The sequence below is a fragment of the Drosophila nasuta genome, chromosome 3 (genome assembly GCF_023558535.2).
Source record: "Drosophila nasuta strain 15112-1781.00 chromosome 3, ASM2355853v1, whole genome shotgun sequence".
In the NCBI taxonomy this organism is placed as follows: Eukaryota; Metazoa; Arthropoda; class Insecta; order Diptera; family Drosophilidae; genus Drosophila; species Drosophila nasuta.
This window is the reverse complement of record NC_083457.1, coordinates 35,540,839-35,560,802: the sequence shown is the minus strand read 5'-3', so window position 1 is coordinate 35,560,802 and position 19,964 is coordinate 35,540,839. Positions and strand designations below refer to the sequence as shown.

General features: G+C 37.4%; 2 protein-coding genes across 2 annotated transcripts; one reads left to right on the top strand and one right to left on the bottom strand.

Moving 5' to 3' along the window:
- Positions 1-458: 458 nt before the first annotated feature.
- On the top strand, positions 459-4,825 carry LOC132788339 (equilibrative nucleoside transporter 4). Its single transcript, XM_060795676.1, has 3 exons — positions 459-810; positions 1,025-1,586; positions 2,384-4,825. The coding sequence occupies exons 1-3, from the start codon at positions 611-613 to the stop codon at positions 3,587-3,589; spliced, it is 1,968 nt and encodes a 655-aa protein (XP_060651659.1). The 5' UTR covers positions 459-610; the 3' UTR covers positions 3,590-4,825.
- Positions 4,826-7,642: 2,817 nt separating this feature from the next.
- On the bottom strand, positions 7,643-9,158 carry LOC132792964 (protein polybromo-1-like). Its single transcript, XM_060802505.1, has 3 exons — positions 9,062-9,158; positions 7,924-9,009; positions 7,643-7,838 (listed from the first exon to the last, which is right to left on the bottom strand). The coding sequence occupies exons 1-3, from the start codon at positions 9,062-9,064 to the stop codon at positions 7,695-7,697; spliced, it is 1,233 nt and encodes a 410-aa protein (XP_060658488.1). The 5' UTR covers positions 9,065-9,158; the 3' UTR covers positions 7,643-7,694.
- Positions 9,159-19,964: the final 10,806 nt, after the last annotated feature.

Genomic DNA, 19,964 nt, shown 5'->3' with positions numbered 1-19,964 from the left:
ACGACTTGTCTGGTTGCATGCAATGAAAAATCAATCATACGCCGCATGCGCGGTGTGTGGCGTGGTGAAATGACGATACTGGCTACGAGCTGTGTTGGCAATTGACAGCAAATTTAGTTGTGCATGTCCTGTGTGTGAATGCAGCATGCTCAAACTAAGCTCGCCACAACATCCGAAGCAACTTGATAATGCTGAACAAAGTGAAAAAGTGTTTTTAATTGGCAATGAAATAAAAGCGTAATGTTTATAACGAGAATGAAATGCGAATTGAATGTGGCATTGGAGACTGTGCAATTCGCATTCGACTAACGCAATATTGGAGCAACAATTCAGCAACGTTTGTTGTTTATCGATTTGTGTGCGTGCCACAAATAACTACACACAAAGCGAGAGACGACACCCTGTATAATTATTGTGTGCAAGGCGAACAATCTGAGAGTAGTACAAACGCAACGTTTAGATATTCCGTCGGTTTTCAACGCATCAATTATGCAAACCCCAAACGAATTGTGCGTTGACTAAATTTCCAAAAAATAAATAAAACATAACAAAACTATTTGCAAAACAAGAAGACCAGCATCAAGCATAACAAGTCAAGCGAGAGCTAATCATGGATGTGGGCGGACAGGAAACAACATACGAACCACTCGAGGGTCGCAGCAGCGGTCGGACATCGGGCGGCGGTGGCATGCGGCATCCGAATAGTATTGACAGTCCCGAGTTCGACACACGCGCCCCAAAGGACCAACGCCATGCCGTCTATCTGGCACTCCTTGCAGCGGGCATTGGATTCGTGTTGCCCTACAATAGGTGAGAAGCACTCGAAATAGAATTCAATTCAGCTGGGGGAATGAGTTGCACTGTGAATGAAAACGAATCAATGAATGAGTTGCGAATGTCGCGCATGTGATGAACTTGTGCGCTATAAATAATTCTGTTTTGCACAGCTGCATCATTAATTTAGTTTGTCATTTACATTATGAAAATTTATATAATCTACAATTTCTCTTATCTCTCCCATTAGCTTTATCATCGCCGCTGACTATTGGCAGGCACGCTTTCCGGGTCGCCCGGTGGCCTTGGACATGTCCATGACATACATCTTTGTCGCTTTCTGCACAGTGCTCTTCAACAACATTGTTCTTTCGCTGGCGCCCTTTCAGACACGCGTCCTCTTTGGTTATATGGTGTCCTTTACCACTCTGATCTTTGTGGCTGTCTGTGAGGTGGCCTGGCATGCCTTTGCCACGAATACAGCGTATATGGTCAACATGTCAGCGGTGGCATTAACCGCCATCGGTTGCACGGTGCAACAGTCGAGCTTCTACGGCTTCGCCTCGATGCTGCCCAAACAGTATACGCAGGCGGTAATGGCTGGCGAGAGCATTGCCGGATTTCTGGTGTCTTCCAATCGTGTGGTGACCAAGCTGCTCATCAACAATGATCGCGTCTCGACTGTCATCTTCTTTTTGACCTCCACGCTATACATTCTCTTCAGCTATCTGCTCCATGTGGCCACGATTAATTCGCCCTTTGTTCGCTATCACGTGGACGCGTGCTCCAAGATTGTCCTACGACCTGATGAGGTAAGTAAGCTGTGAATTTAATTTCGATGGAGAGAGAGATTTTAAACCAAATAATGGATTTTAAAAAAAAAATCACTTATCTTTGTATCGAGTTATTGAAAGTCAATAGCTGCTTTCTGTAATTATTTAAAGGAATTTTTTAATCATTTAATATTGAATATTTGAGGTTTTTATTCCAATTATAATTCTATCAAAAATATATTCATATTTTGTATATATTAACTTTATAATTACAATTTTCTTAACTACCTTAATATTAAGATATCTGAGAAACATGCCAGACTTGATATTAAAGATATTATTAAACTAAAATCTATAAATATTTAATTCAACTAGATTTCTTATTTAACAAGTTTCTTTTGAGAATTTTGTTTTTGTAATAATAACATTTTATTATAATGCTTTTCATTGAACAAAAAATAATATACTTGGGTATTGTATTCTAATTATTGTATATTTATTTCACGTAGATTTAACAAGACATGTTTTAGTTTTTTTAATTAAAATGGATATGGGCAAACATCTAAAGAAAGATGACAAAATTTCTTTTAAAAAATGGCAATAGTTTTTGAATATTTAAGAAAGAAGTTTCTTATATACAAAATCAATATTTATATAATATATGTACATAAATCCAAAAAGGAAATCATAAATCAGGAATAAAAAAGTCTTAAGGCTATTGAGCTTAACTAATGGGTGTTATTATCTTAAAAGATCATTTGTATGTAAGTTCCTATTTTTTAAGTCAAACAATTTTGGCAAATGTTAATACTCGTTTCATTTTCCTAAATTTGCAGCAAGAAATCGATGGTGCCACGAGCAGCACAAAATACGGAGTACTCTCTATGGATGGCACAACGACTACAACCTCAGCTGGACCGCATCATTCCAGCGTGAATGCCACCAACACCCTGAGCTTTAGTAATCCCGTCTACGAGTTGTCCAATCCCACGGCAGGCGAGAGCATCATCGAGGGACTGGGACAACTGCCCGATTTGCCAGCGACGCCGCACGAACCGGCCACGCCCACAACGGTGGCCTTCAAGGTGGAGCATGTGATAACGCCGCGCCGTTGTCGTCCCAGCAAGCTGAGTGACATACGCGAGGGATTCGTCACACGCTGGCGTGTGGCCCAAGTCATCTATCCGTACATGGTGTGCATTGCATTGGCCTATTGTGTCACGCTCTCGCTTTATCCTGGCATCGAGGTGGAGATCACTTCGTGTGCGCTGCGCTCTTGGATGCCCGTGCTCCTGATGTTCTGCTTCAACACGTCCGATGTGGTGGGCAAAATACTGGCAGCCAGACCGTATCCCTGGTCTCGGCGACAACTTGTTCTCTTGTCGGGATTGCGTATCGTGTTGGTGCCCATGTTTCTGCTCTGCTGTGCGCCGCGACATCGTCCAGTCATCTCCTCGGAAACGGCTCCATTTCTGTTCACCATTGCGCTAGGCATCAGCAACGGTTTGGCTGGCAGTCTGCCCATGATGCTGGCGCCGGCTAAAGTGCCTGGCACCTTGAAAGAGGTCACCGGCAATATTATGACGTTGTCGTACAACATTGGACTCTCGGCTGGATCGCTGATTGGCTACGTGTTCGAGGGCATGTTGGGTCCGCAGCTCGATAATCCGTGTCCCATGCATCCGTGGTCGATGCTGGATCATTACCACGACCATTTGCCGCCGCTGCTGCCCACGAGCAGTCCAACGATGGCAGTGAACACAACGCTGGCGCCGCTCCTGCTCAACACCACCATGGCCAGCATCTCAAGCACCGAGAGCAGCTCGACGAGTGTGGTTCCGGTGCCCGCCTTGGCCACGGTTATCACGACAACGGCACTGGCTCTGTATAGCACTGTGGCCAGCACCAGTGTGGAGTTGATTAATGCCACGGTGACCACAATGCTATCGGCGGTTTCATCAACGGTCGGCGACATCAGCGGCGAGTTGGGGGGTAGCACAACGGATCCGCAAACGCCCGAGGCTCTGATGCAGGACATCTAAATTAAGGGATTGTAGGACTGATTGTAAAGCAGGCAAGCAAACAAAGAAGAGCTCATATTGAAATGTATCTTAAAGATACTTTTTTTGGAGCACATTCTTTAAATCTATGCTTTAGCACCGAGGAGAAAAAGAGACCTCTGCAAAATTGTATAGCACAAGTTTCTCTCTCACTGTCTCCTGTATCTTGTAGCAAATTTTTGATTGACAATGGATTAGCAATCGTAGCTCTAACTCTATTGTATGTAACAATCTTAACAAGAATCTATTCAACAGCAAATACCTAGATAATATACATATATCTGTGTGTACTCTTAGGCAAGTCTTCTCACGTGCAAGTTAGGTTAAACATTCACTTTGGAAGGAGAATTTATCAGTCATGTACTTAATGTTAACTTTAACTTGTGCATGAGAGGACACACATAATATATTACTATTAATCCAATTAAGTGCTACGATACTCAAGTTGCAACCTGTTGATTTCGAGTTATATATGTATAAAATCAAATTAGTTAAGAAGAATTCTACATATACGCTTTGTCCGTATGTCTATAAGTAAGTCATTAGGTTACGGATTAAAATAGGCTGGTTGAAATGTTGCAAGAGAAACAAGATGAACGTATTGTTGGTTACAGAGAGAGAATATTTTTATAAATAACGATGGGCAAACTGCAATTGTTTGACATGAATATACATATATACAATGTAATAGATTACAATTTTGATCTGAATGTGGCTCAACTTTACAAGTTTTGTTAAGTTTATAATACTATGTGAGGAATGTTCTTCGATTGCGGATATCACATAGCTTTTATAGACACCTTTTGTTTGTAACTCGTAACACAAAACTCCGTTCCAAAAACAAATATATTAACAAATTGCATAGTATATATAAATTATGTTATACAAAATATATATTGTATGTACATTGTGTATCAGAAGATGGTTAGCTAAGCAATTTTGCCATGGCCTTGTTATGCTCGATATTATTTGTATTGTTTTCATATAAATATTTTAGCCAAATCTATAGCAATAATATGTTGTGTTTACTATGTTTTTGAATTGAATCATATGCTACTACTCTTAAGTATTGTAACAATAATATTTCAACAAAATAGAAATAAAATTATTAACACAAAATAAGAAAAATTTCCGAATTCAGTTCCAAGTGTGTAGTATCCTCTCTTAACTAAGTACAGGGTAATGTGATAAGTGTATCACCCTGTTTTAAAGAAGGATTGTTCAAAGATGGCGACAGAGTTTCAAGCCGACAAAAAGCCCAAGCTTATAATATTTTTTATATCAAAAGGACATTTAATTATAGTAAGAACATTTTATAGTACATGATTTGTATATTATAAGTTTGTATAAGAGTATTTATAGCAAAAAATTGAACTCGCAATAGATGGCGACACATTCCTCAACAGAAAATAAAATATTCACAAAAGATGGCTCCCTTAAATATTGAAAATAAAGCAATTCTATAATCATTGAAGAATATATAGCAGTACAAACACGATATGTTAAAACATGTAAGCATTTATTTTGTCTGGTTTCTTCAATTTATTAAAAATATTATAGTTTCTATTTATAAAACAAAATTGAACTCGCAATAGATGGCGACTCATTAATCAAAGCAAAATTAAATTTACGATAGATGGCAAGTGTTTAAGCATGACAAAAAAAGCGTATCCAACTTCTCCTCCGCCTAACTGACTTATTAACAAATAAACCAAATGGTTTTGATCATATTTAACTTGTTCTTATCTGCCTAACTAAATTATCAACAAATAGGCCAAATGGCTGTATCACAGTCCAACACATTGAAAACTTGATTCTTAAAGCAAGGATTCGTATTTCCCTTCACTAATCACTTAAGAGTGCCACAGAAATCGCTTTCGCTTAAAAAATGGGATCTAATCAACCCTTATCCAAGCACCAAAAAATTCCGACTATGGGCTGAAATAAAATGGTCACTTTTGGTGACAATCGCTAGGAAATTCTGTGACATCCCAGTATTACAAATATCCCATTTTGTACCTCCAACACTAGAATTCCCCACAATAATCCTGCAAATATTCTGCAAACCTGTAATTGGTTGAATATTTCCTTATATGTATTTAAATTTGTTCTCTTGAGTACTTTTTATTGGAATTAGCTTTTGTCTAGAAAAACACTTCCAATGTAATAAACGGTAATAAATAAAAGGAAGTCAAGGACATACAATATCCTTTGGAAAATATTTTACTGGTATATAAATAGAGATCAACTCAAAAGTTGTGCAACCCAAAAAGAGTTGATTGTCTTATTTAAAGTCGCAGTTATTTAAATTCTTAAATCAAGGATATATATTCCCCTTTACCTTTTCAATAAGGGGTACGATAAAAAACGTTTGCTCTCAAATCTGGGACTTTATCAAGCCTTGTAATCTAAGCAGCAAAAGGCACTACTGAATATGGAATGAAATAAAATCGTTGCTTTTAGTGATTATCCAAGTCTTTAATAAATTCTTATATCCATGTATTACAAATATTCTATTTTCTAATTCTTTCACGTAAATTCCCAACATTATGATTCAAATATTGTGCAAAATTGAAATTCGTTGAATATTTCCCTTCCTTGCTTATTTGTTATTGCAGTTAGCTTTTGTCTGGCAAAACGTTTCCAGCGTCATAAATGGAAATAAGGAAAGCAAGGATATGGAATATTCGTGTAGTGGGACATAAACACATGAGTTAACCACCCCAAAAACTCTACACCAAAATAATGGTACATTTTAGTTAACTTCCCACTTAAATTGGGGTTGTACCCAGTCAGGGGAAGCTCAAACTTGGGGAAATTGGTGCCAAAAGGATTTTGAGATGCATGTTTATTTCAGTTGGTATAACTCACGGTCAAACTTCTATCAAACTTTGGCTTAGTCTAGTTGGGTCTTTAAGCACTTAAAATTTAAATGCTGTAATAAGATGAACTCTTTATTAGCAATTACATATATCCATTTTAGAGTCAATAGTGATTATTATACCAACGACTTTAAAAGTGTTTTCTGCTTTGCGAAATATCGATTGCTTTAAATTAAAGAAGAGTATAAATTTCATAAATGTTAATTGGAAATCAGTGCTGCCGTTAATATGATTCCATCATTCACATTAATTACTGTTGAGCATTGAATGCCAACTGCAAATGAGTATTGGATTGTATGTGTAATTATATGGGACGTCAAGTACCTGAACAAATCATTGGGTTTGTCGAGTGCCCAAATGAATACAAATGAAATCAATTAGGAAACATCCACCTTGAATCTCAGGCAGAAGCAGATGCGCAAAGAACGCCAACTTCAGCTGAATTTAAATTCAAGCATTAAGTATAAAAAAAAATGAAAAATATCGTTATGTGTGTGTAGGTAATTTGAATTTTTATATCTTTGCCTTACCCAATGCAAAATCAATGACTGGCGATTTCCATTTCCATTTCATTTTCCATTTATTTTGTTGTATTTTCTTTTATTTCTTTTTTTTTTTGCATTTTTAATCGTAAGCGGCAACCAGAAAAAAATATGCAAAAAGCTGGTTTTTAGTCGCGAGATACTCAGTATCGCAAAACAAAATAGGCAATTATAATTTCACTTTATTTTCGGTGGAAAGGAAGTGCAGTAAAACATAGCTGATTTGCATTGCCATCCGGCTAGGATTCAAGCTATCGCCTACAATCGTTTAACTTTAGCTAAACCCCGGCTGGGAATGGAGAAAGAAGAGCTAACAAGGCAGCAACTTCGACCTCGAAGACTGCGGAAGTTGCATATGGAGTGAATTTTATCGATTGGATAAAGTTCGCACATTGCCTACTTTTAGGTAGACAACCCCTTAAAAGGTGTTCCGTTTATCGCCTGTTTGCCAGCCTGACGACTGCCTTCCTCGTGTCATTGCCCCCAAAAAGCAGGGCTAAGCGAACGCTCTTCTATTGATTTGTGGGGCAAAACAATCGGTGCGAGATTAATCTAAAGATATTACAAGAGCTGTTAATGCTTTGCTTTGGTTGCATATGAAATAAATGTGCGATTCGTTACTTTGTGTGATTAATGAACTGAGTTTATTTAAATTGTTTCTTTTCAATTTGTAAATTTGCTTGATTGAGTCAAATGGGCTGCTTTCATCTGAACTGCTATCACTGATCTCATCGCTGCTGGACATCGACAAGTCCTCCCAGACTGTCGAATTGCCCGGAATCGAACCTCCAATTTCTTCTTTAATTTCTAAAGAAAAATTCATTTGATGTATTTTCACTCAATTTTCATTCATTTTCTCAATACTCTCGGTTTCATTCGCTTGATCGTTTACCTCATTTTCATCATCTTGCTCTTCCTCGCAGTTTTCTTCATTTTCTCCTAATTGTTTATCTTTATGATCGATTTCCTCCCTTCCTTCATCCTCGTCGTGGCCTTTTTCCTCTTCCGCTTCGGCTTCCTCTTCTTTCCCCATGCCATCATTGCATAGTTTTTGCTTTATGCTAAATGCGGTGGAATAGAATGCCTGGAGGAGATCTCTGGCCCGTCGTTCCTCTTCTTCGCTATATGATTTTTGACATTGCTCGACGCTACTTTCAGCGCGCTTAAGAGTATAAAGCAGTTGGGTAATATCTTCATTGTCCAACACAGGTGGATCGAAGTCCTGATGATGCCGGAACAGATTACATCTGTCATAGGTCGGCAGAGATGGGTGCTCACAGACGCTATGGTAAAACTCGTAGAAAGTTTCCACTTGAACATGGAAGTCTTGAAATATCTCATTAATTTCGAATCGGAATTCTTCGACAGTTCGGATGGCACATTGGTCAAGTCTTAGCGATAAGATTTCCAATTTGTTGTTGAAATACCTGTGTATACTTCTGTCGTCCTCATTCGAAATGGAGATCTGTAGTTTTCTCAACAATTCCCGACACTGACGCTGAACGGCTTCGTTGTTCTTCTCCGAGCCTGAGCCACGGGGATCTTTTGTGCTAGGCTTTTCCTCGCCTCGTGGCATCTTATTGAGCACCCTGTGAAAGAATTTCTCCAGCTTCTGGCAGTTACAGTAAACCACATCCCCAGGACGATTGAATGTGTAACAGTTGCTAATTACCAAACGAAAGTCATGAACCAGATCATCGACACAATGATAATACCGATTATGGACACGCTTGATAATCGTGCCCACATCCATGGGTCTGGTTATCACTTGGTAATAATTGGGCACTTGCAGTGCCACCGCATCCACCGGTTCCATGAAGTCCATGGCAAACTTCTTGGTAACCAGCTCGTCGAGCAGATACTTCCTCAAGTAGTGCAACTTATTTGTGTACTGACCAGCCCGACCCTGCTCTGGCATCACTTGCGGTTGCACTCGACTCAATGCGTTCGTATCGTCACTATACTGTTTGTACTCATACTAAATAATTAAAATAAATTTAAAAAAACTATAATTTAAAAATTAGTCTCACCATTTCGATTAAATTTCAATTCAAAACTGAACAACTGCTGCTGTTCAAACGTGCTGCTGAACTGATTATGAAAATTACAGTCTGTTATATTTATAGATTTGGAATTGTCAAATTTAGCATGGAAACTCTGTTTTGAGATAAGTGAACACTGGCAGACTATATCGATAACACAATGTAAACAGTTGCAAACTTATCGACTTCATTTTGGCAGACTGCATTATATCGATAACAATGCAAGCACATTAATGTTGTTGTGCGATATGTTTGTCTTAGCTTTGTTGTATTATTTTTGCGGATAGACTGCGGAATAGAAAATATAACTGTGTATTTATCATTTAATCATATTCAACATGTAAGTGGTATTTGTCTAAATGACTTTAAGCACATACATATCTGAGTACATTTAGTTTGCCGTTGTAAATTGCCAAAGAATTAAATCTAAATTATGTTGTTGGAAGAAAGTAAACAACTAAATGAACCTATTTATATTAATAGTGTTTCATGAAAGCAATGATGTATCAATTAAGTTGTGTTGTTAATACTGCTTAAGTTCAATGTATTGGTTTTAATTGTACATTCATTTGATCTAATATACATTAGGCAAATAATTAGTAGCATTGGATTTTAGTTAGCCAGTTACTGTTTAAAGTGCTTTGTGCAAGCTGTTTACCAACATTCCAAGATTAAAAGAGCAGCCTCAGCCGGCAGCAAACTTCTACTATTAGCAGCATTGAGTGCGCTCCTCTTAAGCTGAGTTCGTTTGGTTGTTGCTGTGTTCTGTTGCTGTGCAATTACATGACAGCAGCAACAACAAACACGAATAACAACAACATTTCAAATTACGATAATAATTTCCATTTCTAATTTCCTCACCACGCCAAAGGACTTTGCAGTTGCGAGCTATCAGGCGCTGCTGCTTCGAATCTTTTGCTCCCCTTCGCCCAGTTTCCGCTTGCAGCACCAACAGCAAAAGCACCAGCAGCAACAACAACGTCATCGGCAATAGCAACAACATTTAAGGACGCACTAGACGCTTGGCATAATTCCAATGCACAAATCTAGCAAAATGTAAATGCAATCATTGATTTTTTAGCTTATTTCGAAATAAGCATTGCATGTTGTAGCTGTGTGTGTGTATTAGTGTGTGTGTGTGTGTGTGTGTGTGTGCAAACAGGACATTCGTTTTCACATGGAATTGTAACTGGACCTTTTAGTAGTAGGGCGAAATATAGTGCTCTCAATCATGTTAGAGCTGAATCTGATTTGTTAGCTAAAATAAAAAATATTTCAAAAATATTGAAAGCAGCCAAATGCCAATAAGAGATATTCACACATACATAAGTGCATTTATTCGACTAATAAATACTCTATAGAGATAAGTATTTGTTCAACAATTATCACAAGTTTAGAGAAGGTTTTGGAGATAATGTTTAAAATGTTCATAAAATCTTTAAACCTTTCACATCTTTAAGTTTAACAAATTTGAAATATAGTTGTATATTGTATATATAATAATGACAGATTTTTTAAAACTTTTCATACCTTTAATTTATTTTTTGTATTTTTAATAATTTTGTATCAAATTAAAGGTATTATGTATAAAATTATTGGTAACCTTAAAACTTTAAAAATATGTATTCAAAAATATTACATTTGTTTAACGCTATACAGTATGTAATTAATTTGCATTACTTATACTGTTATTATCGTTTGTTATACCTTTCTTTAATATTATAGGGTATTTTTGAATCTATATTTATTTGTGCAGTGCTTTTAGTTTCGTTTGATTTTTAACTTTCGCTTGACAATTTGTACATTTTGAATTCTCAATTCCAGCCAAGACTACTGTGAGTTTCTTTTGTGTGTGTGTGTGAAAAGGAGAGAGAGAGAGAGAGAGGAAGATTTAGTAGAAGATACGGAAGGAGGAAGTGAGTGGGAGAACTCAGCAGGGACACTCTGGGTTAACTGTGCGCTTCAAATGAGGTGTGCGACGTGTTTCTCGATTCCAATTGATGTTGGCTTTGTGAAGAAGTTAAGCGTTGGGTTGAGACGAAGGATAACAATATTCTTTTTATGCTCTTGCTCTTGTGGCTGCACATTATGTAGACACGCCCACAACGCCTACGTTGATACCGCCACTGACAAGGCTTTTGTCCTTTCTGTTGTTGTTGTTGTTTTTGTAATTTGATAATGCATTTGATTAAGGAAATGAAATTTTTATTAAGGCTGTTTGCTTATTCGCTCGCTGCCAGTCCGCGTTTGCTTTTATGTTTATCCTGCAAGCGTGTGTATGCGAGTGTGTGTGTGTGTGTGTGTGTGTGTGCTGCCATTTTGTTGCCTGTTCCGTTCTGTTTTGTTTGCCATATTCCACACTTTTCTCTCGCAGTCAGAGGCAACAGTCAGCTTTTCCCCCAAGTGCTGCATTTTTGTTTTCGCATAATTTCTTTGAGTGCGGTTGGATCTCTGCGATTTTACGATGCGACCGCCAAAAAGGTGGGCAAACCTCGATTCTCGGCGAATGGGTTTGGAAAATGGGCCACGGTTGCCTCACTGAATCCTTGTATATCGCTCTGTGTGTCTGTGTCTGTGTCCGTGTGTGTGTTAGTTTGTTACTGTTGCTTGATTTTCCTCCTTTCTGATTTTTTTTTATTGTTGTGTTCTTTCAACTTCATGCTTCTAGTATTCACACACAACTGCTGTTTTCACAAGCGTTGTGTGTGTTTCTTTTTCTCTACCCTACTCTCGTAAACTGCGTGAAGCGGGTATCATAATGTTGTGTCAATGCATTTGACAGTCAAATGGCAAAAAAAAAAGCATCAGACATTCTATGTGTGCAAAGTGTGTGTTCTAAGCAGAGCTGTGCTCACTTTTTTTTTATGGTTTACATTGGCAAAAGGGTAGCTTTCAGTTGTGCAGTCTCTATTAATGAATTTCTACCTGCTTGCGTTTCTATTTTTGTTCAAATTTGCATTGGCAATAAGTAAATAAATAATTTAATTTTTCTCACAGTTTCAATATGCAAATTGTGCTTTAACTTGCCACAAACTGGGCAACTGTTGAGAAAAAATTTGTAAGAAATTCAACAGAAGACATTTGGATAACACTTTTTTAAATATTTGCTTACTGGTTTTTTAGAAAGTAAATTATTATATGAAAATATTCCAAATAAATGTGAAAATGAATGGAGAAATATTTTCATTTGAAACCAATTTCAAAATGTTTTCATCAAGTTTATTATATTTTTGTTTGCCGATTTCAATAAATTAGCTTCGAGGATATCTTATATGTCGTCATTAAGCTTTTAATCTATTAAAGCTAAAACAATCTTTTTCGCTTCCAAGGCGATATTAAATGACATTACAAATTCAATTTGCATACTAAATGAAATCATAGCTTATTTTCTGCTCCGCGGATTGCCTTCCACACTTTACATTTTCCATTTCACATTGCTCATTTCTCATTTCACATTTCACATTGTTTGGCAACTTGTTAACGCGCCTATAGAACAACGGAATGTATTCTCAACACCACCAGAAAAAACGACTAGAAAAAATACTGTAGAAAAAACAATAACAAGAAGAAGAGGAAGAGGAGGAACTAACCCTAACCCAGCGTACACTAACTAAGTGCGCTCATTCAACTCCAAAACAAACTTTTGCTATTGTTATTACATCTTTTTTTTCGTAAGCGTTTGCCGGTCATTGACTTTCTCTCAACTTGCCGCTTGACATTTAACGAGCAGAATAAGCAACAAAAGGCAACAACAACAACAACCACATCCACAACAACAACAACAACAGCAATTGCAAACATACGCCCACACATCGAGCAAGTGGAAGAGGGGTAAAAATAATAATAATAACAGCAGCGAATGTAATTTTAACATGTTAAGTGTTAAAATGAAGCCTACTTTTGAGCACTCGCCACAACCCCCGCAACAGCTTTCGCTGTCCTCTTGCAGTGGCCGTTGTTGTTGTTGTTGTTGCATGCATTGTTTTTGTTGCGCTGGCGTTGCCGTTGTGCCTGGCTCAGACATTGTCCCGGACAACAAAAGCCGTGTTGATGTTGTGCTGCCAAGACCCAGACCTCAGACCTCAGCCCTCCGCAGTTCATCCCCTGCTCTCTCTCTCTCGAACCTCATTCTCCTCACTCCCCCCCACACACGGTCCACCCGCAACCAGTGCGGTTGCAACGCTTAAAGCATCAAAGAATTTTCACATTTTAACAGAAATCTGTTAAAGCACGTGCAGTGTTAAGCAGCCAAGTCAAGCCAACCCATCAGGCCGCCCTCATATGTGGGTCAGTCGCATGAATTTCCACTTATTGATCAATCATAAAAGCAGCTTAGGGTAACAATAATTGTGCTGTAAGCAATTAATAGGTTCGCAATCAAATGATTATCATAATCATCTGGTCAGTTGTGCGTATCGCTTGTGTCTTAACTTCACTTTAATTACAGTATTGCTGGAGCTAAAATGGAATTTTGTTTATTTAATGAGTTCACGCGAAACTGATAAATTTGTTGTCTTATAGACATCTCTATGAAATAAACAAGACTATCTCATACTTCTTATAAATGTTTACTTTTACGGCTATTCAAACTCAACAAATTCTATCTAATCAGCAAATCCAAACCTGATACTTAATATTAAGAAAACACATTCATTTTCCCGTTATAAAGTCTTCTAACATATATTCTTATAATATAAGCAGTACTAGTCTTTAGTGCGAACGAACTTCAAACATCTTTTAACCCCTCAATAGTAGCTGTTAAGCTGCTGCCGCCCCTGCAACTTGTGCTCGGCTCTCTCAAGCATGTTAGCTACGCTCTCTCAAACTTGTTTGGCACACGCTCTCAAACACGTTCTATGCTTACGCTCTCAAACTTGCGCTCTCTACGTGCTCTCAAACATGTCCAGATGTCAAATGTTATGTTGGAATCCTTGATTTTGTCGGCGTTTCTGTGAGCCAACAAAATTCATATACATAGTGTAAAAAACGAAAAAAATGCCGACGGTAAAACGTGGAAATTGTAAAATGTAATGGCAAGGTCCTTAGAGACAGGCATCGAACCGTTTGCTGTGGATGCGATGGTACTGTAGACCTACCTCAAAGTCACTCATTTGGAATAGACAATGGGCCACAATTAAAGACACGCTGCTGAAAATCTGCCACCGCCACCGGCTCAAAGTTGTTTGATTTTGTTTACGAGGAAGCGGTTACACTCTCTGCGTCTGTGTGTGTGTAAGTCTCTTTGTGTTTATTGTTGTGCGGTTAGCACTAGCATGGACAACGGAAACCGGAAGTGGCGCTGCATGCAGCGGATATTGCAAATTATTAACCTTTTCGCTACAATTTCGTCTTTTTGCCTCGTTTGCCTTTGGTGCCTTCGCATTTGCAAAATTTTCAGCCGGAAGTACGGTGTAACCCTCGTAAAGCAATCCTATGTAGGAGAGCAAACACTATGTGAGTGACTCGTCCTCCAAATACGGCTTTCAATCGTCCGCCTGCGGTTGCGAGCACCTGGAGAAGCATCTGGCATTGGTTTGGTTTGCCAGCAAAGCGATTTATAAACGATTTGCCAAAAACTTCATTTCGCTTGTGACCCGTCAGCCGTTAGTCCTTATCATCCTCAGTCTGTTTCCGTCCAAAACTTTTGTGGTCGAGTGTTAAGTGAATTTTTTGTTGTCGTTGTCGTTATCGGTGTTGTTGTTGTTGTTTCTCTTGTTGTTACGACAAATATTTGCTAATGAGTTTTGCTAGCCATTTACATTCGACAGCCTCAAATTTCGTGGCCCTTTTCAAAAAATTAAAACACACACACATAGAAGCAGTTGGAAATTTACAGAAGATAAATACATGTACACTTATATATAACATATTTACTTATGCAAATGGTTATTAGGGTTTCGTGTGAAGAGTTTTACTCCGAGCAAATGTCAAACAAAAAGTATTGCATACTTTTTGGGGGTCGAGACAGACATTGATGCGTATAAGTAGTGTTTAACTTGCAGCTAATCCTCAAACTATGCGGCATACATTGCTGGCAAACTGATTTAATAATGGCATTTGCAAAATGCCAAAGCATTTCATTTGCGGCCACATCAAGTATTTTTGGTAAAGCACATATGTAGACACAAACAAGCTGTGTGATTTATCTAACTGCTTGGCAGGATTAAAGGAAAATTCCTTTTGTTTATTTATACTTTAAGAAACTTGTGATTTATTGCAGATAATAAATACTCCTTATTGAGTCAGATAAATTATATTAATTAAAAAGGGAATCAAAGCTCTAAATTATGATTACTTTATTTGCAGTTGTTATTAAATTGTGCACATTGTTTGTTTTAGAGGGAATTCAATGAAAAATATGCAAAACTCGTTGCTAATTATTTGCATTATTTAAACTTGTTACACATATTATACAGTATTTTATTTCATTTCAAATATGCACATTTTTTTTTTGTTTGTTACACGAGCCGTCAAAACAAGTAAACTTAATTAGCCTTTGTGGCGGAAGGAGTTAACATAAAAATACAATTGAAATAATAATAATGATAATGATAATGGCTTTGGCAATGGGCTAGGGATTGATAATGACAATCAGTTTGTTAAATGGAAACTGTAAAGTGATTTAAATTAATTACACAACATGCTATTAAATGCGTATAAATGGAATCTGTGCCATCTATAAATCTGTGTTTGTCTGCATCTGTGTGTGTGTTTGTGTGTTTGTTCACGTAAATGTTTGCAAATTTTGCGAAGCGTTGACGGAAATTGATAGCCACAAGCCGCGGGCCAAGCCACTAGCAGAACCACAAACACACCAAAAGACGAAAGCCAAATGGTCCTCCTCCCCACACTCGGAACATCAAACAAGCAGATCTCCTTCCATCGCACTCTGCAATTCGCTGCCCCCCGCATCGTAAATTGCGGAATGCGAGCTTGTGGCACTGCGGTAGACACCGTGGCGTATGGACAATGCAAATTGAATTCCAATGACGAGATATCATTGATGCGTGCCTGAAATTTGCAATTCGTGTTTGCTCGCTCAAGCGGAAACAATCACAAATACACGCACACGCACAAAAAATAAACGCAACGCAATGAAACGTTGACCAAAATTGACGAGTCGGACACAAACAGAGAACACAGAAAGAGAGCAGAGTAAGCGAAGTGAGAGCGACATCCACAATTACATTGGCAATTTTAAGAGGCCTCCTGTTGCTGTCCCCAAAAAACCCAGCAACGCACTTGAGCGCTCTGCGATTGCTGAAGCGATAAATGCCACAAATTGTGTTACAAGCCACAGTTGCAGCAAAGACACGAAAATAATCTTTTAATGAAGCGACAACACTGTGTTCTGGTTGGTTTTATAATATATGTACTTTTTTTTATTATATTATATAAATAATATAATTACGAAACTTATGATGATAACATCTCGTAATCTATTTATAATTACGTATTTTCATTTTTATTTTTATTGTTTTCCGCACAAAGTTATTTTTATTTTGCTCTAGTCTTTATGATTTTCACTATTTTAATTTATTTATTTACCCCAATTAATTTTGTTACTAGTAAGTGTAAGACTTTTTAGAAAATCGATTTTAAACACTTATTAACATAGAGTATGAATGTTAATTTATCTACTTATTGAATTTTCCTTTTTTTTTTATTGATTTTGTATGTATTAAAGTAATTTTGAAAAGTTATTAGGTACAACTAATAAATTACGTATACGCCTCTTAGCTGCTTATTTGAAATTTGACTTATTAGTTTATATATTTAAATAATTATTTACCTAAAACGTATTACGTTTTATTTATTTATTGATGTTTTATGTTTTAAAGTTATTTTGATAAGCTGCGTAGTTCCACTAAAAGAATTGCGTATACGTCTCACAGCTGTTTGTATGAAATTTCTTTTATTTATTTACTTTTTATTTACTTGTTTTTTATGTATTTGTTATTTTTGATGCTTTCCGTGCATTTTGATAATCTGCTAAGCACAACTACAAATATTACGTATACGCCTTGTTTATATGAAACTTCTCTTATTATTGTGCATTTTGAAACACTACGTATTATTTTATGTTTATTTTCTATTTTTTTATGTTTAAAAGTCACTTCGATAATCAAATTAGCACAATTACAAAAATTACACCTTTAAGCGGTTTAAATGATTAAAACTCTTGTTTATTTACTTAAGTATATTGCCTTTATTATTTTATTCTACTATATATGTACATATGTTTATATTATTTTTTGGTCTTTTAAATTCACTTCGATAATCTGCTTAGCCCAACTACGAAAATTACGTATACGCCTTTTAGCTGTTTATATAAAGTGTCTCAACTACTTTAATGTGAAGTTGATTCCCAGCTTAGTGGTTAGTCAATTTCTTCAAGTATTTTAAAGATACACAAAGCTTCGCACTTGCAGAAAATTGCATGCTTTGAGGCGGCTTGTGGTGAAAGCACTTGATATTTTAAATAAATTGAGTTGAATTTTCTTTTAAGGCAAAAGATTGCTAAGAATTTTGTGGCTTAGTTGTTGTTGCTGCCGCTGCTGCTGCTGTTGAAAATCGAAAGCTCATTTCATGCAGCAATTACAATATAATAAATATATTTCTAACTAGGATTAATGTTTGTGCTTTTCACACATTTTGTCTGGGCTTTTGCTGTGTGCCCATTCTATTGTTTTTATTTCTTTAGCATTCGTGCTGCTGCTGTCGTTGTTGCTGTTGTTTGTTGTATTTCAAGAGGATTTATCGCACTTGGACTGCGGGCGCTTTGTTTGCGGGCACAACTCGGGGACTGACAGGAAAATCCGAGCGACGCCAACGTACCAAAAACTGCAGCCACATCGGTCAGACAGTCGCATTATTTCCTTTTTTTTTTGCTGTTTTGTTCTCCGGTTGAGGAAGTAAAGGCAGCCTGGGGTGGGTTGAAAGTTTTTTTGGTATCGTGGAGGGAGCCTCTAATGCGGGGCAGCAACACTGCTTTGTGACCGTCTGCTGAATGTTTTGGCGCCAGTTTTGTAAGTCCTTTTAATGCGCCATTCTTTTTGGCCGCAGGGTTTGTCCTTTTTTTCACCCAGAAACCCTTCCAGCTGCGAGTGTGTAGATTGTGTGTGGCGGAGGTGTTCGTTTTAATTGCATTCTTCTATACTACACTCAGAGTGTGTGCGAGTGTGTGCGAGTGTGTGTGAGTGTGTGTGTGTGTGTGTCAGTGTTAGTTCTGTTGTGTTGGAAAATTGCATGTCATTTGTCACGAAGCCCATTTGCATTCGCCTAAGCTATATTAATGTGTGTGGTTGGGTGGCGTTGAAAATGCCATTTTCGGTGGCTCATCATTGTCTGTGTGTCTGTGGATCATTCGTGGTGCATAGCATAGATTAGTGGCTTCTTTGTGCAGCGATATGAATGAAATTCACATGAATTGTCGATTCGATTGTCGCAATGTTAATTAAAAACCCATTTAAATATGGCATTAGCACTTTGTTCTCTTCCTTTTTGCGTTGAATTAATTAAAAATCTGCAGAGCACCAAAAAAAAGTAAAAACAAAGTTGACTGCATCGACGGACAACATTTTAATTTGCTTTGCTAAGCGACGGCGACAACTTTGGAGGGTGTTCGTTGCATGCAACAAACTGCGACAGCAAAAGGACAAGAAAGACATTTGACTCCCTGTTCTTGTGTTGAACAAATCGCACACAATGCCTTCCATCAACCACAAAGACGGACGGGGATAGGGAGAATGCCCTTCAAGTGCCAATTAATCAGTTTCTGCAAGTGGTCGACACTTCAAAGCGAAAAAAATAAATTTGTATAGCTTTTTATACCCTCTACCCTTAGGGTGGAAGGGTATTACAACTTTGTGCCTTCAGCAAAATTGTCAGAGGGAAATTCAAGAAATAATTCTATAAGGCTTTTGGTTGCTGCCGACAATTTGGCATAGTTTATACTCTATGGTATATCTATCTATGGTGTATCGATATACCAAATACAACATTCGCTTTCTTTCAGTATTTTTTCAGTATATGATTTTGTTGGCCGGAGCTTATTTGGTTGACAATCTGACGTATTTTATACTATACGTTATATTTTTAATGTAATAGTACATTGATATACTAAATTAGCATTCAGTAAATTTGAGTATTTTTTCAGAAAATTAATTTTCTCTATTTTAACAATCCGTGAAAATTAGAAGTGGGTATCTCACAGTTTAACAGACTCGACTGGAGTTTTCTTGCTTGATTTTTTTGTTGCTCTTTCTAAAAGTGAGTTTCCGGGTTTATTTTTGTTTCGTTCTTTTTTATAAGTATTTTTCCCCATGCGGGCCCCATTTATAAGGCTTCGATTTTTATGTGCCCGTACTTGGCGTAAGTTCACATAGTTTATGGCTCTCAATTTTTTGTATGTTTTTTTTTTCTTTTTTTTTTTGGCGCAAAACATACTTACATAGTTTTATGCCACCAGTAAAATGTATAAACTTATTTCGGCCCATAAATATGGCTTCCAGATTGGCCTAATTGAGTGTAATACATGTTGGCCAACAGCGAAATTCTGATCTGTCTCTCTCTTACACTCTGTTTCTCTCTCACAAACGCCCCAAGTGACTGATTTTTATATCATTTTCATTGCAGCAACGAAACGCCGAACGATTTGTAAAACACATAAAAATATCTTGTAGTGCAATTTGTTCAAAGTTTTCGCACTCACCCAACATCAGTTGTGGCTTTCCAAGCGGAAAGCAGCATCTTGTGTTATCTTTTATACGTGTGTGTGTGTGTGCTTCCTTATTAGAAATTTCAAATAAATCGAAACAGACAACCATTCTCAAGAATACAGACACTCTGCTGTGGGCCATCGACCCTCCCAATTGATTAGTTTGTTGCC

Excerpts from the sequence above, each read along its gene's own strand:
- LOC132788339 (XM_060795676.1), top strand. The coding sequence starts at position 611 with ATGGATGTGGGCGGACAGGAAACAACATACGAACCACTCGAGGGTCGC. Across the intron at positions 811-1,024 it reads TTCGTGTTGCCCTACAATAG|CTTTATCATCGCCGCTGACT; the intron begins GTGAGAAGCACT and ends CTCTCCCATTAG. Across the intron at positions 1,587-2,383 it reads TTGTCCTACGACCTGATGAG|CAAGAAATCGATGGTGCCAC; the intron begins GTAAGTAAGCTG and ends CTAAATTTGCAG.
- LOC132792964 (XM_060802505.1), bottom strand. Across the intron at positions 7,839-7,923 it reads AGCAAGATGATGAAAATGAG|AAATTAAAGAAGAAATTGGA; the intron begins GTAAACGATCAA and ends ATTTTTCTTTAG.